Below are 19,604 nucleotides of genomic sequence, written 5' to 3' on the forward strand. Positions count from 1 at the left end.
ACGAAAAAGAAAGAGGTAATACATCCAAAGGATACTACCTCAACTTTGATTTCCCACACACTGGTCAATTACATTATTGCAGATGCTCTAGACTGGCTATTGTTATGTGACGTCATACTTAAATTCTGCGAGTGGAGGGGAAGAGGGATCTGTGTTTATGAAGATTAGTTTTAGATGTTTCAGTATCAAATACTGCTTTTCAAACAACCAGTCTTAGTTGATTTGTTAAAACACGCTAAACGCATCCCAAGTCCTCCTTTTCTTTTTGCGGATACAGACTAACACGGCTGCCACTCTGAAACCTGAGATTAACAGATGAGGAACAAACAAGTGCGTAAGTGGGCAACTAGATCCAGGAAAGGAAAGTAGTAAGAATATGGCATTATCGTGTATTACTTAAAAGGGACACTGTGAAGGCTGGAAGGTTCAAAGCTTGACTATTGTTCTGTATGACAGTTTCTCTTAAATCCTTTAATGCTTCTTCTAGACACAAGAATTCTGTGTGTCCATACTTGCTCACCAAAATCTTGTGCTGAGCCCTGGTATCCACTTTCATTAAATAGTTAACAGAGAAGTATTTAGACTGTTGGAATGTCAATAAACCCACTTAGAATCATGGGACAGACTAACGTGTCCACAAACTGATAAGTACCTGAGCATAATGGGAAACACACACATTTCAGGTACAAAAACAAATTTAAGAAATTGAGTTTTAAATTTGAGAGAAGAAAGATTAAGAATTTAGTAAGGATTATAAAAATGTCTTACAGTGTCCTTTTTAACAGTGAAGAGAGCAAAGGTGAAAAATAACTGTGATTAGCAACTATGACTAGTAAAAGCAGCATGCTATATAAATTGAGGTTTTTACCTTCCAGATCATCTGTAAAGGTAGACAAAAGGAGGGGAAAAAAAGAAGAGAAAGGTTCACAAGTAAAACAGTGGTCCACGTAAGACGGCAGAATTAATAATGGCTTTCAAAGGCAGCCATCTTGAAATTCTGCCACCATTATTACTTTAATTGTCACGGAAGTGGCAGAACAAGACAACCCTGTACTCCCGCAGTACTTCTGATCACGCACGTAATACGAGGCCAGTAATTTTTGTTTTGAACGGCCGTTTGAGCATAATGTTCTTATGTCAGAGCCTCCCTCCTTTGGGGGGTATTCTATCAAGGCCAGTGCCAAAAAACTCCCTGCACCAGTGCTGCCTATTTGTTCAGAAACCCCAAGTTACAGCTCTAGATTTTACTAGCGATGCCCGTGCCTTCGATAAAGGAGACTGCACGAGACGAGGCAGCTGAATGAACTTGCGGGAACAGGAATAAGAAAGAGAGGGAAACAATAAGGTGGGAATTTGAAGCAAGATTCCCATACATTGTATTAGTTTCTTTGAGCATTTCAGGCCGCAAGTCTCATTCAGCAATGCAAGGGAAGGCACAACAATTCTAGAAAAGCGTGCATGCACGTTTCCATTTCTGCCCATATCTTGACATTACATTATGTTCTGTGTATCGGTCAACCTACACACCTACCAGCAGGACCTCTCTTCTGGGATACTCTGCTCAAACTTTCAGAGAACTTGTGTAAGGAACCGTTCTACCCCAAGACCCAGTATCAGCTTTTCAAGTACACAACTGAAAAAAATATCCAGCCGCACAGTAGCAGTGCTACACAGAATTGAAATCAACAACCAGGTGGTAAGTGTCCTCTGGTTACTTGCAATGCTCTTGAGCTGTACGAGGGACGCAATATATGAGGAAACCAGGGATATTTAGCATGCCATAAATTTTGGAAAATGCATTTATATCTAAGTTTCTCATTTTCCTAAGTCTACTCCGTTGCATATGTTATGTCCATGCTCTGATCCGGCCTTCAGACCTTCTTTTGCTGGTTCGGGGTGATGCGTTTTCTTTAAAACCCCAAATGCCAATAAAGTGGTTTGGTGTGCTGGACACTTTTATTTTTAAAACCAACAGTGAGTATGGATGTGGGTCTATTGGTTAGAGTGTTTAAACTAAGAAGCTAGCCAAGGACTAGTTTTCTAATGGAAGCAGAAGCCGCTACTTGTGCAATTGCAAAAGGCCGTAACCAAACAAAGGAGAAACGCTGTCTCCTGGAAAAAAGTCAATTCAAATTGTGTTTTGCGGCAGCAAAATCGTAGTTTGTTTTACTACACAGCCCACTCTGGTTTTACTTGTTACATTAAACTGCGGCCTGCCTTTCTGGCAGAGGTAGCTGCCTACGAATTACTTGATTGCAGCCAGGAAGTCCAGACCCAATCTCTCCATTCCTCAGTTGCCACAGACTGGTTACTAGAGCACTGCAGAAGTCTTACTGACTGAGGCTCAGCCTCGGGCATGCGGAGAAGTGCAGGCCCTATGTGCCTGGCCAACACGAGCCAGGCCTGTCCAGCTCCTGTCTGACAGCTCGTTGCTGTTGTACCCAAGGCCCCTCACTCTGCCCAACAGCCTGAAAACTTGAGATTTTTGCTCACCTGGATAGCTGTTTTACCGCATTCTATGCAGCAGGAATTTCCCCAGCTCTTACTGGTTAACAGTAAAAGGGAGCAAATTCCAATATACAGTCTTTAACGTGAAGTACCCTTTTCCCCAAATCAGAATTATGATTTACAGGAGATTCTCTAATGATTTTATTTTTATATTAGGCTATTTAAGGAACATTTTTAGCAGTAATCATTTTGCAAGAGTGTCAATTTTATCTACACTTCAAGAAAAAGCCTTCAAAGACCTCCAATGATCAATCAAATAGTCTCGTTCTAAATTTGCCTAGATGTGATTTTATCATTTAACAATGAACTGGGAACCCACGTCAGGATGTCTAAGCCTCCTATTTAATCCCTTGGTTACCATTTTCTTCTTATAAGCTGTTATAACAACGAGCAGCTAAAAACATCAAGTTTCAAGACCAAATGTATTATGCCTCTGGTCAGATGTGGAAATACTAGTGTAGGAGGGGAAGAGGTGTTTGTTGGGTTGTATTATTATTATTTCCAGCCTAAATTGACAGTCATTGCATGGCTGGCAATGAAAATATTCTCACACTCATGCACAGCCACCTTTGGCTTTCAAGGAATCCATATTTTCTAAGGAACAGTCATTGGTAAGTGAGCAAAAAGGAAGCCTATCGTTTAATCAGGGCCACTCATCTCAGTTTTAGCTTTAAGTACCAGATATTGACTAATCTGCAAACACAATTTAAGTCTAGTGTCAGATAACCCTTCTGTGGAGCATTCTTGTATTTTAGTATGAAACTACAGAGAAAATCCCCACTGAAACAGATACTTATTCCAAATACATACTTACAGAAAGAAATGGGTTAAAGGATTTCATATTACTACAACGCAAGTTACTGTTGACCAATGTTCCTTGCATTCAGACAAATGATTGTAGCAGTACTATCATAAGAAAGGACCCACTAAAGGAACAGTGTTTCATAAACTGCATACCATTACATTTTTATCATTTGAATGTAAATCATTATAGAGTAAACACCAAAGCTGCATTTAACTTCAGGAAGTGACGACAATTGTTACTCCCGCAGGCTTACCTTGTTCTTCCTCTTCTAGATCATTCGATACTATATTGCAGAGAGTGTCCAAAGCATAGCCAATTATTTCGGAATCTGAACTGTGAACAGAAGTAACACTTTTCTTTAATGACTTATTTCCACTTTTTTTTTGCTTTATATTATTTCCTTCCTAGTGCAGACAGACATATTAGCAGTGACAACTGTAGCAAATGAAAACGCTATGTTGTCACAGGATTTTTTTACATTGGAACACTTTACAGATGTGGAACTGTGTAATCATGGTAGAGTTCAAAATCTTTTTCCCTACTTTCATTCCCCTTAGGTGTAATCACTTCAGAAATTAAGAGCCAGTACAAAAATGCTCAGCAACGTAACTACCACCATGCCTTTCATTTCAGAAGCCATTCCATCTCTTCTGAGTATCTCCAAAAACCTCATTTCAAGATCAACTATACAAGTTGATCAGCATGAACTACCATTTGTTTGTTTTTTTTTTTCAAGTTGCATTTGATGCAGTGATGTTTGCTAATCACTGCAATTGCACGGAACCTGGATCACATATCTAGATTAATTCCTTTAGCAAATCAGTTAACAAAGACATCTCTTAAGAAATCAAGGTATTTCATGGAGATTTCACGATCTTAAGAGTTTTGCACTTAAAGATTTTGTACTTAACGTTGTAAACAAATTTAGATTTAAAATAAAGGGACATCTTTCCAAGGTCGTAGATAATACAACACAAAGTTCTAGAAGCAGAAGTAATTTCACCAGGAACTCCGCTAGCCAGACAGTTGGACTCTTTCCCCCACTTCAAAGTTGTGAGACGCTAACCCTCAGCCCTCTCCAAAAACCCCATCAAACATCTGTCACTCTTGCAGCGTGCCTTGAAAAGCACCAAGTTCAGGCTATTTCAGACCTAAGTGGGGAGCAGTTCCAGAGTCTCAGAACAGTCACATGGAACTTCCTGCCAACATCCTCTTTTGTAAGGGTGATCCAGCTTGAGTGCCCCCGCTGACCACTGCTGCGGCAGTATAGCACAGAGTAAGAGGCAATCCCTCCACTAAGACAGTCTCAGGCCATTTAGGGCTTTACCCATCAAAACCAACACCTTGAACTCTACTGGGGGATCAATGGGCAACCAGTACAGATCCCAGAGCAATGGTGTCACATGCTACCAGCAAGATGTCCTCCTCAATAAGCTTCAGTCTCTGAATGGTTTTATTAAGGTGTATTATTATTATTAAGGTGTTTTATTAAGGTATTAAGGTGTATTGCAATGGTCTAATCTTGAGGAAACAAAAAAATGGATAACAGTAGCCAGGGACGCATAAGAAAGGAAAGGCAGCAACCTTCTAACCAGACACAGATGGGAAAAAGATCACCGAGTTACTTCTGTAACAGAACTGCCAAACAGTAGCAACAGGGTTTAAAATAACCCCACTATTTATGGACCAAGTAATTAATGGTGGACATACTCTTCAGTTGCTTCCCCCAACCCACCATCACCACCTAAGTCTTGTCTGGATTGATTCTAGGCAGCTTGCTTTCATCCATGCCCTAATCTCAGCTAGACATTGGCTGAGGTGTTAAACTGCACGGTCCAAGTCAAACAACATAGACACACAGTTGGGTGTCAGCAGCTTACTGAAAACACTGCCTTTCCATGTTCTTCGCTAACTCTTAAAATGGCCCCCCTCCACAGACTGGAGAGGAGGGGTGACCGAATGGCACTCTGTAGTACCCCACACTTCAGAGTTCTTCAGGAAGAGGAGCAAATTTAAACTATCTACTTAAGTAAAACTAAAGGCATTTTAAAAATTAAGTTTTCTTTTCACCATTTACGGTTTACATTCTGTACTGCATTCAGCTTCCAGAGTAAAAACAGAATAGCCACTTCTGTTATATTTACAGCCAGTTCCCAGTCAGTTCCATTTTCCGATTCTCAGATCTGAATGCTCACGTGTGGATTGCAAATCAAGCAAAAGAGCTTTAACTTAAATGGCAATAGCATTCTATTGGTATAAAATGGAAACACATACGGATATTGTTTTTTGTAAAAGCCTGGTTTTACAGATCATAAGTGCTGACCTTACAGTGTTGCTGAGCTTTAGGACAGCAGAACTTTTGATCATGTGTAGCCGCAGCATTAGCTCAAGAAACCAATTTTCTGTAGAACAAAATTAAGTGTTTGTATTGCAATCAGTCAGGTAATTGAGCACGAGGGAAGCCACAGAAAGTAACATGTTGAAACTATGGCTTTGTCTACACTAGCACTTTTGTGGAAAAATCTTTTGTTGGTCAAGGGTGTGAAAATAGGGTGAACAGACAGAAAGTGTGAAAAATCGGGACAGGAGGTGGGGGTAATAGGCGCCTATATAAGAAAAAGCACCAAATATCGGGATTGTCCCTATAAAATCGGGACATCTGGTCACCCTATGTGAAAAAAACTACACCCCTGACCGACATAAGTTTCACCAACAAAAGCACTGGTGTGGACAGCACTATGTTGGCAAGAGAGGCTCTCCTGCCAACATAGCTAATGCTGGTCATTGGGGGTGGTTTAATTATGCCAGCAGGAGAGCTCTCTCCTGCCAGCAAAGAGCAGCTACTTGGGAGACCTTGTAGTGATTGGTACAGCTGTGCCATTGGAAGGTCCGTAGTTTAGACACAGCCTATGAAGAGACTATGGGAAAAGTGGAACAATATGTTTACTTGAAACACAGAAGAGGAACATTTCTGGGCTGGGATAAAGAAGTCTAGAAGTTGGAAGAAGCAACTCAAATCAGAGAAAAGAGGAAGATCGTACTTGGATGGGAGAAGTGCAGAAGAAATTTAACTCGTCCAGTAACACGTGACGATACAAACCAAGATGGTTTATTTTTCTACTTGGATCAACATATGAATCTGCATATGCCACTCACATAGCACTGTCTAGGTGGGAATAAAGTCAAGTATCAAAGTGTGCTCAAGCGGAAAGATGCTTATGCACTACACATGGTCACCTAGTTTAAAAATTACTATTTCCATCAACATGAATAAAGTTTCACACACGTAAACAAAGAGTAGCATGCTGGAAGCTTAAATGTTCTCTCTTTTTGCTCAAAGGCTATCTATCTGACTGGCAGGAGACATATTTCTTAGCATGCAGGGGTAATATCAACATGCTATTCTGTTAAGTTACACCACAAAGACTTTGTCAACAAAAGTGACTCTCACACTAGACCAGTGGTTCTCAACCTATTTACCATTACGGGCCACATATGCGGCCCACAACGTTTTATGTGGGCCGCATCCAATACTACCTGTACGTCCCTGAGGATGTCACATGGACTGCAGCGGTCTGCTGATTGGGTTGCAGGTTGAGCACCACTGAACCAGACATTAATAATGAGCTCACAATTTCAGAAGTTAACACCGGAGGCTAATCATTCCTGTCAAACTAAAGTTGCTTCAGTTGCTCTTAAGCAGTTATAAGACATCCCAGAGGGACAACAGAAAGCCACTTCAATAATCCTAGAGATGGTAGAAATTGGTGAGAACATTCCCATGTGCAGGTTCATGAAAATAATTTAGCAAAAGACACCTTTCCCGGACCAAAGCACAGATTTAGAACTATGAACCTTTACCTTTCGGTCACTAAGCTCTTATTCTCAGTTTTATAGGGAGAAATTTACTCTCAGCTGGCCACCCTCTCCTCCAGCCAGGGGCTTCCCTAATCTTCATTGAGCCTTCCTTCTTGCTTGTCCCTCCCACACCATCTCTTCCAAGGGCAAGCCAATCCCCATAGCATTTTTTATTCCCCGAGGCCTGCGATCCAAGGCCCTTCGCTAAAAGCCAGCAAGTTACTCCCCATTTTGCTACTCTGTCCTACCCCATACAAGTAACATTCCTGCCTAACATTCCTGTGTCCCCCACGCTTATGTTAAGTCAGAGAAAGAACACAGACAGGGTTACTACCAAGGCACAAGCCCAAGACAAGTCTAGATCAGTGTGATGGTGCAAGACAAGTGACAAGCACGACGTGTGCATGACTCCAACTTCCAGCAACCCGAGCAGCGAAGAAAAGTTAGCTTTGAAAGCCGAGTCCCAGATCTGTGAACCAACCTAAGGATTAATTTAAGTGCAACACTCCTCTACACTTAACATATTCTCTATTTTCCTCTGTATGTAACTGTCTCGACTCAGAGCTGGCTGCTGGACATCTGGGCTGCAGTAACCTGCGTACCAATCGTTCCTACCCTACAGGTCAGACAATATTCAGATACCTGTGGCGGTTGTTCTTTCCCTCTGGGAACTTGTGACCAGTGGAGCCTTCTTAAAACAAGTCTATTTCAGAATTTACCTGCCTTTCAGTTGTTTTCCTCCCCTACTTGGGTAGCAGAGAGCAGCAGGGGAATTGTACGTGGGCAACATAGCAGATGTAAATTAAGAGAGCTGGACCCCCCAAAGTGAATGCCCCCCTTCCAGACTGTGTAGCAGTCACAGGCAAGCCCTCTGCTCCTACTCTGTCTGTCCTTTGGCCATATGGGAGGGTTTCCAGGGGAGAAATGCCTGCTTACTTCCTGTCTCTGGTATTTCACTGCAGCCATACCAGTAGGGTCAGCGGGGTCTCTAGCTCACCAGTGCTTGTTTTCTAGCCCTGTACAATACGTTTCCAAGGAGACGCTGCCAACCCTTGGTGCCAATATCAGGCTATTGACCTGCCCTGGCATTCAATTCCCTCTTTTTCTTGGTTTTGATGTGAGAAGATGCTCTCCTGCCCACCACCCTCCTTACTTCCACCTGGGAGTCCAAGGTCCTCGTGCGGGCAATGTACAAGTTGGACACCCTTGTGATTATCAGACTAACACGGCTGTTACTCTGAAACCCTTGTGATTATTTCTTACCCTAGCTGTGTGTGGAGATGCAGGTGGGTAGGAGAGTACATTATTACATGCTTCCAAAGTGGAAGGGAAAGAGCAGCACGTGATGGTGATGCCATGGTAGTGGATGAAAATACAAAGAGGAAGTTACTACACACAGTGCTGTCAAATGCTATAAGTAGATCAACTGGCGAGGCAGCTGTATATAAATAATCTATGTTCTTCCTTCTGACATGGGGACAATTTCAGATGAATATCATTTTTCCCTTGACAGCAGCACTTTCAACACCAGTAAGCTGTAGTTATTCTAGTACTCCAAAGCCTTAACCTGTCAAAATGAACGCTGTTCCATATAAAAAACATTGTACCAACCCTCCAAATTATGTACACCAGTAAATAAGACTGACTGATTCCATATTTAGTCCTCCTAATTACAAATTGTTAAATAATATCTTATCCTCCTTTTGCCCTAACACATTTGTTAATATTTATATACTTGATTCTTTAGTCTATTAATATCATGACCTCTGATTTGTTAGTCATCCAGACAGGACTAATTTTACATATTTTAAAATTAGCAAGTTTCTGCTGTATTTACACACACTTCTGTACCGCCATTATTACCTTATCGCTATTATAATTTGCCATCCCTAAAGTTCTTTGTTTCCTACTTCCTTATCTTATGTACATGTTTGTAAGCAGGTCCTGTAAGCAAAGTTTAATCCGTCAGGAGAATTACTAATAAAATTTAGCATTCTGTTCACATTAATTACAGGTCTGGTTTAGTTTTATTAAACACTATTTCAGGATGTAGTTTGAGAAAACTGCCGCTGAGTTCATTTTCAGAAGTTAAAACGTGCTTACCGGTCTGTCTGGAGAACATTGATAAGATGTTCCATAGCCTGGAACCCCACCTCCAGGCGATATTTCTGTCCAGAAAATAAAACATTAAGAGTAGTATTAAAAATGAAATTAGTAATATTGTGCAAACTGCAGACAACACTTTTAAATGCAATGCCACAAAAGGCACTGTATACGTTCATGGCACTATAGAAAAAATACAACACATACCTTTGATAATGATTTGAGAGCACGTACGGCATCCCTTCGATCATCCAATAAAGTAGATGAAGCTACGCGGTCACAGAGTTTCTGAATCTAGAACAAACAACATATAGTTGCATCAAGAGAGATCCAGTAATTCTATAGCAAGTTCAAGATCCTCCATAGCCAGCAGCTCAGAAAACTAGCATGAAACAACTGACTATTTTCCTATTTCTTTTGTTCGGGTGGTAAATTAATTTACTGCAGAACAGAACACTTGGAAAACAGAATATAATGATTGAGACATAAAAATCTAGAATGAGACAAGAGTGAACTCAAAGTTCACCAAGGACCAAACTAAGAACCAGTAGAGATTCCTAATAGAACATTTAATTTTAGAAATTCTGCTGAAAATGCCAGTTCTTTCTATCCCACTTCACTTTTTAGAGAGAACAGCTTGTTTAACTGGATCTTCACATACAGATGAACAGTGAAATGACTAACTCCCACCCACAGTGACCAGCATTCAGCCTTCCCTAAAGCCACACTCTGCACACAGGGAGCTTTCTGATGTTCTGGATCTCAGCGCGTGCACCCAGAGAAGTAGCCACAAGGTGATCTTTAGTTACAGAACACAGGAAGCTCTCGCTGGACTGTTGGCCTTGTCTGAGCAGTGACTTTTTGCACCAGTGCAGACACAGTGTACAGAGCAAGGATTTTCACTACTGCAATGGTATTAGTGTAGGCACACTTGTACAAAAAACAAGCATAACCAACACAACTCTTGCTGTGAAGTAAAGTTACGCCTACTGTATAAACACACTGGAGAGCTTGACTCTCCTTCAGTTAGACCTCTTGACTGACTCATGCAACTCTAGAGAAAGCCTCTTTGGTTACTTAACTCACGAAGGAACAGGATAACGGTAACCTCATCCCGCCCCAGTGACATTATTGTCGGTACCTTTTCCTTAGTATCTAAAAAGTGTCCTCCTTTTCAATCAGACACTATATTATTTTATCTGGAAATTAAGCTTTTTCCAGTTACATATGAACTAACCCTACCTTCACAGGACTTGTGCATCCCATAGGACTCTAAAGTTACTTGACCAAACTATATACAGCTTTAATATAAAAAGAACAAGATTTGTTGCGGTAGTGTTATATTCATACAGAGCCAGAATGCATGTACCTGGCCATGCAGCCACAGAACCCTTGTAAGCAGTACTGGCTACAAGGGAGTACACATATACTTGACCCTCACGCCCTGCAGTCTATCCTGTAGCCACCCTTAATTCCCCCATCTAAACCATCTCTCAGTTCCTCCGTCTCTCTCCAGGAGCGAGAGGATTTAAGCTACACAGAAAAGGGAAGATCAGCAGGGCTTTGTGGAGAACAAGCATTACTCTGGTTCGTTAGTTTGCTTCACAGAGCCCCACTTTGACATTCCTCAGTAAGCGGGCTGAGGAACATCCCTAGCTGGATACTGATGGAAGCACTACTTCCCCAGAATCCAAGTCTCATCTCAATGCAATATCCAGAAAATAGCCGTACATTGATTATACAGATCACTGATAAGCACACGTGTGAAATATATGCATCTAAAGCTGCCACTCTTGGCTGACCAGGTTCTTACACATTCAGAGACAGACTTTTTGACTAGAGGAGGTTGAGTATGAAGCCCTTTTCAGAGTCACGGCAGACCAACATAGCAGCCATGTAAACCTCAAATGCAAAAAGGACACCTTTGTAGTCGTTGAAAGTTAAGCAACATTTACAGTAAAGAACAAGATACCAGATCAAAACTTGTGCACTAGATGAATCTCTGGAATGTAAACTGAATGTATACAATACATCTCTAATCTAAGTTAGTAAGGAATCAACTTCAGTAAAATCAACAAAAGGTATTTCTAAACTGTATGAAGATGTCCGAACAGGGGTGTCAAACCTATACTGGTTCAAATCTGTGATTAGACAAAGCCTCCCTTAAGTGAGCTTTTCAAACCCTCTTGACATATAAATGCAGCAAAAAAGGACACAAGTCTGACGGGCTGCTTGGTTTTATTTAAACACATCCTTTGAAAGCCAATGTTAAGAAACATGATTTTTCTCTTCAGAAACTTGCTCAGTGTCTGAGATTTGAAACTAACAAGGTCTGTCTATGGAGAGTTTACATGAGAAGAAAAGTTGTCGAGTGTGGGGTTTGGGGTTTTTATTTATTTATTTATTTATTTATTTTTGAGTTAGAGGGGAACTGAAAAACATCAATTGCCCAGATTAGAATAAAACTTTTCATGTGAAAAAGCCTCTGTGTTTTCCCCATCAAGAGCATCTACACAACATTTGTCTTGATATAAAAATGTACTTCAGCATTCCCCCCCCACCACTCTGATTTTGGGTTCAGTAAAGGAGAATTGAGATTCATTCTGAAATAATGGCAACCTCGCAGTCATTTTGGAGTTCTTGCACTGAATCTTGAAAAAAGGCAGACTTCAAACATCAAAATGTACCCATGTTTCAAATTGTGGCACAGTAATTTATTTGGTCTGAGGCAGGAAGCTGGCAGATTTCTAGGAGTAGCCATTTAAGGCAATGTCAAAAGTCATTTTCAACAGTATCTGGGAAAAATAAATCTACCGAGTCTATTAGTTTCTTCACGGTTGAAGTCAGAAGGGAGCTGGGAGTCAGCCTTATAATGAACTCTGGTTACAGCGTCAAGTATGGAGCTACCATCTATTCTCCACGGTGGTTCTTGCCACCAAATCACGTATGTCCAACTGCAGTTGTTACACTGGCGGAAATAATTCAATCAGCAAATCTTGTAGGTTGCCAGGAGGAGTAATCATTTCAGCGACACTGCTTGTTGGCCAAAAGGCAAGGGTTCCGATTTGGACTGTGCTAGTACCTTGCACACAAAATCCTGTATTGATTCCAGGACAAATGTTTCCATGCATAGAAAAACTGGAATATCCCAGAGCACTCACCACATCTTGTATACGAACCACCTCATTGACGAATTCTTTTTGTGCCAATTGGGCCCAGCCTCTTTTTGTGTTGTTGCTATCAATTGTAGCACAGCATTCACACAGCCACCTTCCATTAGGTTTTGTACAACAAGCCGGATTAATTTCTAAGCTAGTTTCAGTTACTAGGCGCACAGTGGGATAGTGCTGTACGTAAGTATCATCTAAAGAAGTTTCCACGCAGTTGGCGTAGTACACTTTGACTGGCCAATCTTGTAATTTTAATTGTAACAAGCTTTGCTTGATGATTTCAATGAATTACATCAGGGTCACCAGTGTTGTTAGACGTTCGGCTGCATGTGTTTTCTCTGTGTGCTGCCCCAGCTCTGTGCAGACAGCCAGCACAGCAGACCTTGAGCAAACCACCCAATGACCACAAGATCTGTTAAGATACGAAAGCACCAGGCCAGGTTTATTGTCAACAAAGCATGGCAGATCTACGAGGACACGAAGCCATGTTTGTCCGTGACAATGGATGCAGCTCGGTGAATGGCGGGACTTTCCATTCCCTCCCTCAGCTGGACCAAGACTCTCTCAGCGATATCTCTTTGTACCCTGATACAAACAGGTTACGTACTGCCCCTCTGACATAGTTAGTTACTGCCCCCGACGTAGCTAGTTATCACCCATCTCCTTGTACATGTTGGTTCGATTAAAACATCTCTATTCATCACACTGTCATCCTGACCTTATCTTTTAGGAGGGGTCAGGATGTTCCTGTTATCCATGGGGAATGTTTCTGTACCATCTTCGATATCGTGATGTTCTGGTACCACTCTTCTGGAATGTGTTTGCGTGAGTACTCGGTGCCCTGAGCACTGCTTCGGAATGTGCGTTTCTGCAATACCAGCCCTGTTCTTGCCAGATTCTGTGAACTCGCAAACAGGCAGAGCCTGACTTGTGCTAACTTTGCTTTATATTGGCAAAGCTTGCCCACTACTTTAGCTCAGGCCTCATACCAGGCCTTTAATACAAAGACTTCTATCTCAGGCTCTCTTCCTACTACAGCAGAAATTTAGAGTTAGGCTTGTTTATAAATCTTGCCTAGATATCCTGTATAGGGTTATGATTTTGTCACAGAGGTCACAAAAGTCACGAAATCTGTGATTTCCAGAGACCTCCGGGATTTGAGCCCCCACCGCCTGGGAGCTCTAGGGTCGCCCGCTGCTCCTGGGAACTGTGGGGGCCCGAACTCCCAGCCACAGAGGGAGGCAGGGATGCCCCACATGCAGTTCCCAGCTGGGGAGGAGGCAAGGGCGCCCAGAGCTCAGGCGCCCATGGGCACCCTGCAGTTCGGAGTCCCAAGCTTGGAGCTGTTGCTGGCAGTGGGGGGATCCTGCACCTCTGAGCCAGACCCTCCTGGGTGATGTGGGGAGCCTGCAGCTCCCCAATTTGTCATGCATATTTTTAGTAAAAGTCACGGGCAATAAAGAAAAATTCACAGAAGCCTGTGACCTCTCTGTGACTTTTACTAAAAATATGCATGACAGAAACTTAGCCTTAATCATGTATACTATAAACAGATCTCAAGGAAAAAAATGAGCAATTTCTTTAGGTGAAGTATTACTCTGTGAAACCCACCAGGAAATGGCAAGGAGGAGTACAAACACGAGGCACAAAACGGAGATAAATTTTAAATTGTGTAAAGGAAAAACCTCAAAATCACACACTGTAAATAAGTTTTCAAACAGATATCAGCTGTTACAAATGTCAGATATTAGAAGAAGTTATTTCTCCCCAAAAATCAACAGCCTAACTGGTATCAAAGTTTGTACAATCTTCATTTTTTCCATATTCTGGTTTTAAAGGAAAGGGCACTGTTTTACTCACCATATAATACAGTACACAGTCTTTCATGCAAGGATCTCAAGTCACTTTGCAGACATAAGATATATTACAGATGGCAAGGCTTAATTTATCTGTTTTTACAGATGGGGATGCAATGGAGAGGGAATCGTACAGCAGGCCAGTGTCATTCCTGGGACAAAAACTCTTGACTTCCTTTCTCTAACTACTTTCTTCTACTTTATGAAAAAAGTCACTGATTTTAATAAATGTATATAATTTAGCTGTGTTTTGATGTACTCAGACCTTAAACTGAGGAAATTTTCCCATGTTTATGTTACATAGAACACGTGAAGGTTTGCATAACAAACCTTAATAACTTAAACAATTTCATCCTGATCATAAACTAACCCCCTGCCCTCCAAAGCAAGGACGGCAACAAATACAGCAAATCCTATTTATAAAGTAAGTGACAACAGCATTTTCAAGCCACTGGAGTGATTTTGGCTTGCTTGTAACTGTAACTAGCCTGAAGGTGTGGACTGTCCACTCTGTCCATTGTAAATGTTCCTTTCTGGATAGCAGAGTGTGTCAGAGGGATTGTCTACACCACAAAATTAGGTTGAGTTAATTTAGGTCAACGTACAGCCACTGCAGTAATTCAATCTGCTGTTGGTGTCCACACTACACTCCTTCTGTCAGTGGAGCGCATACTCACCAGGAGCGCTTAAACTGACTGAAGTGGGGGCATTGTGGGGCACTGACAGCCCCATGGGGCTCGCAACTGGAGCCCACCACCCGCCTGGGGTGACAGTCCCAGCTGTGAGCCCTGCCCCAGCTTAATTTCACAGCACAGAGACTACCAGTGCGGAAATTGACATTCTTGTCAATTTCATGATTCCAACTGTGAGCCCTTGCTGCTAACAGAATGACAGCCAACAGCCTATGTAAGTAATGCAGTGTCTACAGCAGGGGTCGGCAACCTTTCAGAAGTAGTGTGCCAAGTCTTCATTTATTCACTCTAATTTATGGTTTCGCACGACAGTAATATATTTTAACATTTTTAAAAGGCCTCTTTCTATAAGTCTTTAATATATAACTAAACTATTGTTGTATGTAAAGCAAATAAGGTTTTTAAAAAGTTTAAGAAGCTTCATTTAAAATTAAATTAAAATGCAGAGCCCCCTGGACCAGTGGCCAGGACCCGGGCAGTGTGAATGCCACTGAAAATCAGCTTGCGTGCCGTAGGTTGCCTACCCCGGTCTACAGGGATACTGCCTCTTGCTCTATGCCTATAGTGGAGGTGGAGTTATTATGTCAGTGTAGCAGGGCACTTATTTGGGTAGACGCAGCATTCTAGTGTAGACACTGACATAATTAGGTCGACATAAACTGCCTTACATGGACCTAACTCTGTAGGGTAGACCAAGCCAAAAACATATAAGATCCTGCTCTTATGCACAAGATATTTGTCAGTTCCACTCACTTACTTGTTTATAACAGGAAAGGCAAAGAGATAGAGCATGCAAGCATCTCTGAGCCAAAACCAAGCTGTCCAGTCTATTTTCAGAGACAATAACCTAGAAAATGCTTCTGTAACAGCAAACTTCAGCTATGTTTCTAATTAGAGGTTCTTTAATATTTTACCCACAGTTTAATCAATCATTTTTTAAGATAAAAGACAAGAGAAATGATAATTTTGGAGGGTATTTTTACATTTTGAACCCCTGCATAAGGAATCAGTTGCTAAATTCTGCACTGAAACCTTCTAACCCCTACTTTCAAGAACTAGTCACTCAGGTGGTGAACTTTTATGGTGACTAAAGTGCCACTTCAATTTGGTCTACAGAATAAATGCAAATTGTAGTTGAGCTATTTTTATCTTGAGAATGTTACTCACAAGGGGCAGAAAAGCATGACTTGTTTCTTCCTTACCAAAGCCAAATTCTGCTCTCTCACTGCAGATTTACAGGGATGTATTTAAAAGCCTAATCTGACTTCATGTTTGAAAAATGTGGATCATTAGGGAAGAGTTCTCCAACACTGCGACATAACTGAAGCGTAAGGTACAGCACAGGATCATCACCAGAATTCTGTTTCTTTCAGAACCACTGTCTCAGAATAAAAGAAATAATCCCCATGTTTATTTTCCTCCCCTACTGTTCCTCTGCTGTCAACAGCTGGAAATGGCCCACCTTGATTATCACTTTACAGCGTGCATGGTAACACCCATTGTTTCATGTTCTCTGTGTATATAAAATCCCCCTACTGTATTTTCGCTTTATGCATCCCATGAAGTGGGCTGTAGCTCAGGAAAGCTTATGCTCAAATAAATTGGTTAGTCTCTAAGGTGCCACAAGGTCTTTTCTCCTCTCAAGCTACACTCCAATAGGCTGAACGTCCATCGGTTTAAGGGCCTCCGGTAAACACCACATCTCCCAGTCAGGGTAACCAGTTGCTCATGCTTAAATTCTCGTGTCAACAGAAACTAGCCCTGTCCCTGTAAGAAGCCTCAAGACAGGAGTTTAGCCTGGTTACAGCAACCGGGTTTCACCCCGTCTCCGGGGCAAGCTACCTTTGGACGCTCAGACACCACCACCACCACCACCTGTGTTGCAAGTCCCCGAGCTGCCGCGACGGGCGGCCAGCAGGGCCCAGGCTGGGGCGGGATCGCTGCGGGCGGAGGAGGAACACGCCCCAGCCGGAGCCGGGGAGAAGCCGCGGCCCGACCTGGGAGCGCAGGCCCTGGTCAGCCTGGGGAAGGGGCACCGCGCCCGCTCCGGGTCAGAGCCGGAGACCCAGGCCCGGAGCTGGCGCTCCCTGTGCCCAGCACCCTGGGCTCTGCGCCGGGGCGCGCCCCAGGCCCCGCGGCGGGCGAGACGGGCGGCGCTCCGGGGCCCTGCGTGGGCGGGCCCGGCTGCCCCCATCGCAGGGGGCCCGGGCCCGGCGCTCCGGGCGCTGGCGGAGCCCTGGAGGCGTCGGGCCCCGCGGTGCGGCGTCCCGGCCCGACTCACCGTCTCGGCCCCGGAGGGCTGGGCCCCGGCGCTCTGCCCCCCCATGACGCCCCGCAGGAAGTTCATGGCGGGCCCGCCCCGGCCCGGGGTCGCGCTGCCCTGGCTGCGGCCCCGCTCGCTCCGGCTCCCGGGGACGGTGGCAAGTGCGGGCCGCTCCCGGCCCCACCATCCGGCCGCGCCGGAAGCAGCCGCGGCGCCTGCGCCTGGACGTGGCAGCGACGTGGCCGCTCAGAGGGCGAGAGAGGCGGGGCAGCCCCGCTGGACCCGGTCCCCGGCCGCCGGGCCCGCGCTGGGCGCCGGTGGGGGAAGGGCCGCCGGAGGGCGCAAAGCTGAGGGGGGCGTTGGGGGGCGTCAGCTAGGAGCAGCCGCCGCAGGCACGTAGCTCCTGAGCCCCCCCCCCCGCTCCCCCTACAGCGCCCCTGCCCCCACACCGACCCCCACAGCACCTGCCTGCACCCCCAAGCCCTCCCCCACTGCCAACACACAGCACCTGAACCCCCCTCTTAGACCCCCCACTCCGTGCCTGACTCCCACCCCACCCAACACACAGCACTTCTGCTCCCACAGTGCCTGAGACCTGACCAACACCTATCTCCTCTGACCCCTTACAACACCTCAGCCTCCCACCTGACTGACACCCAGCACCTGAACCCCCTCACACTCGCCAACTCCCCCCATACAGTGTCTGAACCCCACCCACGGCACCCAAGCCTCTCCCAGAACTGACACCCCACACGCACCCAGCCCCTGAGCCTCCCCAGCCCTGACCAACACCCTCCCCCCCACCCCATGCACAGCACCTAAACACCCCCCAGTCCTGACCAACACTCACATGCAGCACTTGAGCCTCCCCCACCCTGTCCAGGCCCTCCCACACAGTACTTCATCCTGATCAATGCTACAGACACACACTGACCAACCCACACAGAGTATCTCAGCTTCCCCCTACACCCACTCCACACACACTGAGCCTCTGAGGGCATGTCTACATTACAAACTTAAGTTGACCTAACATAGGTTGACTTACAGCTACCACAATAATTACTGTAGTTTTTCATGTCCACATTACCCTCCTTCTGTCAGTGGTGTGCATCCTCACCAGGAGCTCTTCCACCAACTGAAGAGGGGCAGTGCGCCTTGGGGGGGCACCCAGCTCAGAGAGTCTCAGGGGGTACCTGAGCTGTGAGTTAGGGGTTCAGAGCAAGGAGCCTATCACCCTTTATTGTTAATTTCAGGGCTCCAGCAGGCAGCTGTGAAATTGACAAGAATGACAGCCAACAACTGATATAATAAGGCAGCATCTACAGGGACATAGTGTCGCCCTAACTACATCAACATAATAAACCCGATGCCTCTTGTGGAGTTGGAATTGTAAGTGCCCTGCTTCAGCGACATAAACCCTATGCCTCTCATGCAAGTGGAGTTAGGGCATTACCGTAAGTGTAGACATTGACATAATTAGGTAGACCTAACTTCATAGTGTAGACCAGGCCTGAGTCCGACACACAGACCAAAACCCCAACTCTCATGTTACATTACCACATACGCACACCCCATCCCTCCCTCAAACTCACACTGACCTATCCTTTGTCACACACTGACCCACACAGCTTCTCCCCTATCCCACACATAGCCATTTGGGGCAGCATCATGTGTAGGATACGGGATTAGACAGGCTTTTTGTTATGTTCCTTCCCATTGAGAAGCTTGGTAACTATTAGGAAAAGCAAGTTGGTACACTCATTCAAAGAAGAAAAAAATGATTCCTTTAGAAAGGGTAGTGGATTTTTTTTTCTTCCTTTTACAGTCACCTCTTCCACTCTGTGCTCTAGTTTCCAAACTGAAATTGGCTGCTTTCTGAGTGTTTTGGTTTAAGCTGAAACCTTTAATCATTTGGTATTGTTCATAGCAAGGAGATACTTTACTCCTAATTGAAACTTATGATTATTACATAGAGCAGTTGTAGTAGGAGTCAGAGAAATGTTACACCTAATTCCAGTTGAAATCTTTACCTCCCCCTACCCCAAGTGTCTGAGGACTTCCTATCCATTTTGAATTCTTCCATTGTGCAGCATCACCCTTTCCCATGGGCAGCATCTCTTCTGCCTCAAACCAGGACCAGATCAGGTAGATAAGGAGACTCACTTCTGTATTTACTTTTATTTGGGTGACAGGGGAAGAAGAGAAAACAATCCTGGTCTCTAGAAAGTTGTAGTCACAGGTAGGCTCCAGCAACTTTGCAAAGTATCTATGAAAAGAAGAAAAAAACAAGTTTAAGATGACATCTCAAACCTTTCTAGACCACTAATATGCCAACTCTTGCTTAAAAAA

The 19,604-nt window shown here is 44.0% G+C and overlaps 1 protein-coding gene across 2 annotated transcripts in view; it reads right to left on the minus strand.

Annotated features, from left to right (window-relative positions):
- USO1 (USO1 vesicle transport factor) overlaps positions 1-17,450 on the minus strand; it is a 63,784-nt gene extending 46,334 nt beyond the window's left edge. The window contains exons 1-4 of one of the 2 annotated variants that reach the window (XM_077814878.1): positions 17,274-17,450; positions 9,482-9,568; positions 9,275-9,339; positions 3,567-3,646 (exon numbers count right to left, since the gene is read on the minus strand). In XM_077814878.1, coding sequence (XP_077671004.1) covers positions 3,567-3,646; positions 9,275-9,339; positions 9,482-9,568; positions 17,274-17,339 — 298 coding nt within the window. In that variant the 5' untranslated portion in view covers positions 17,340-17,450. The remainder of the gene's footprint in view (positions 1-3,566; positions 3,647-9,274; positions 9,340-9,481; positions 9,569-17,273) is intronic. The other variant, XM_077814877.1, reaches the window with a different exon arrangement.
- Positions 17,451-19,604: the final 2,154 nt, after the last annotated feature.

The sequence above is a fragment of the Eretmochelys imbricata genome, chromosome 4 (assembly GCF_965152235.1).
Source record: "Eretmochelys imbricata isolate rEreImb1 chromosome 4, rEreImb1.hap1, whole genome shotgun sequence".
Classification (NCBI taxonomy): Eukaryota; Metazoa; Chordata; order Testudines; family Cheloniidae; genus Eretmochelys; species Eretmochelys imbricata.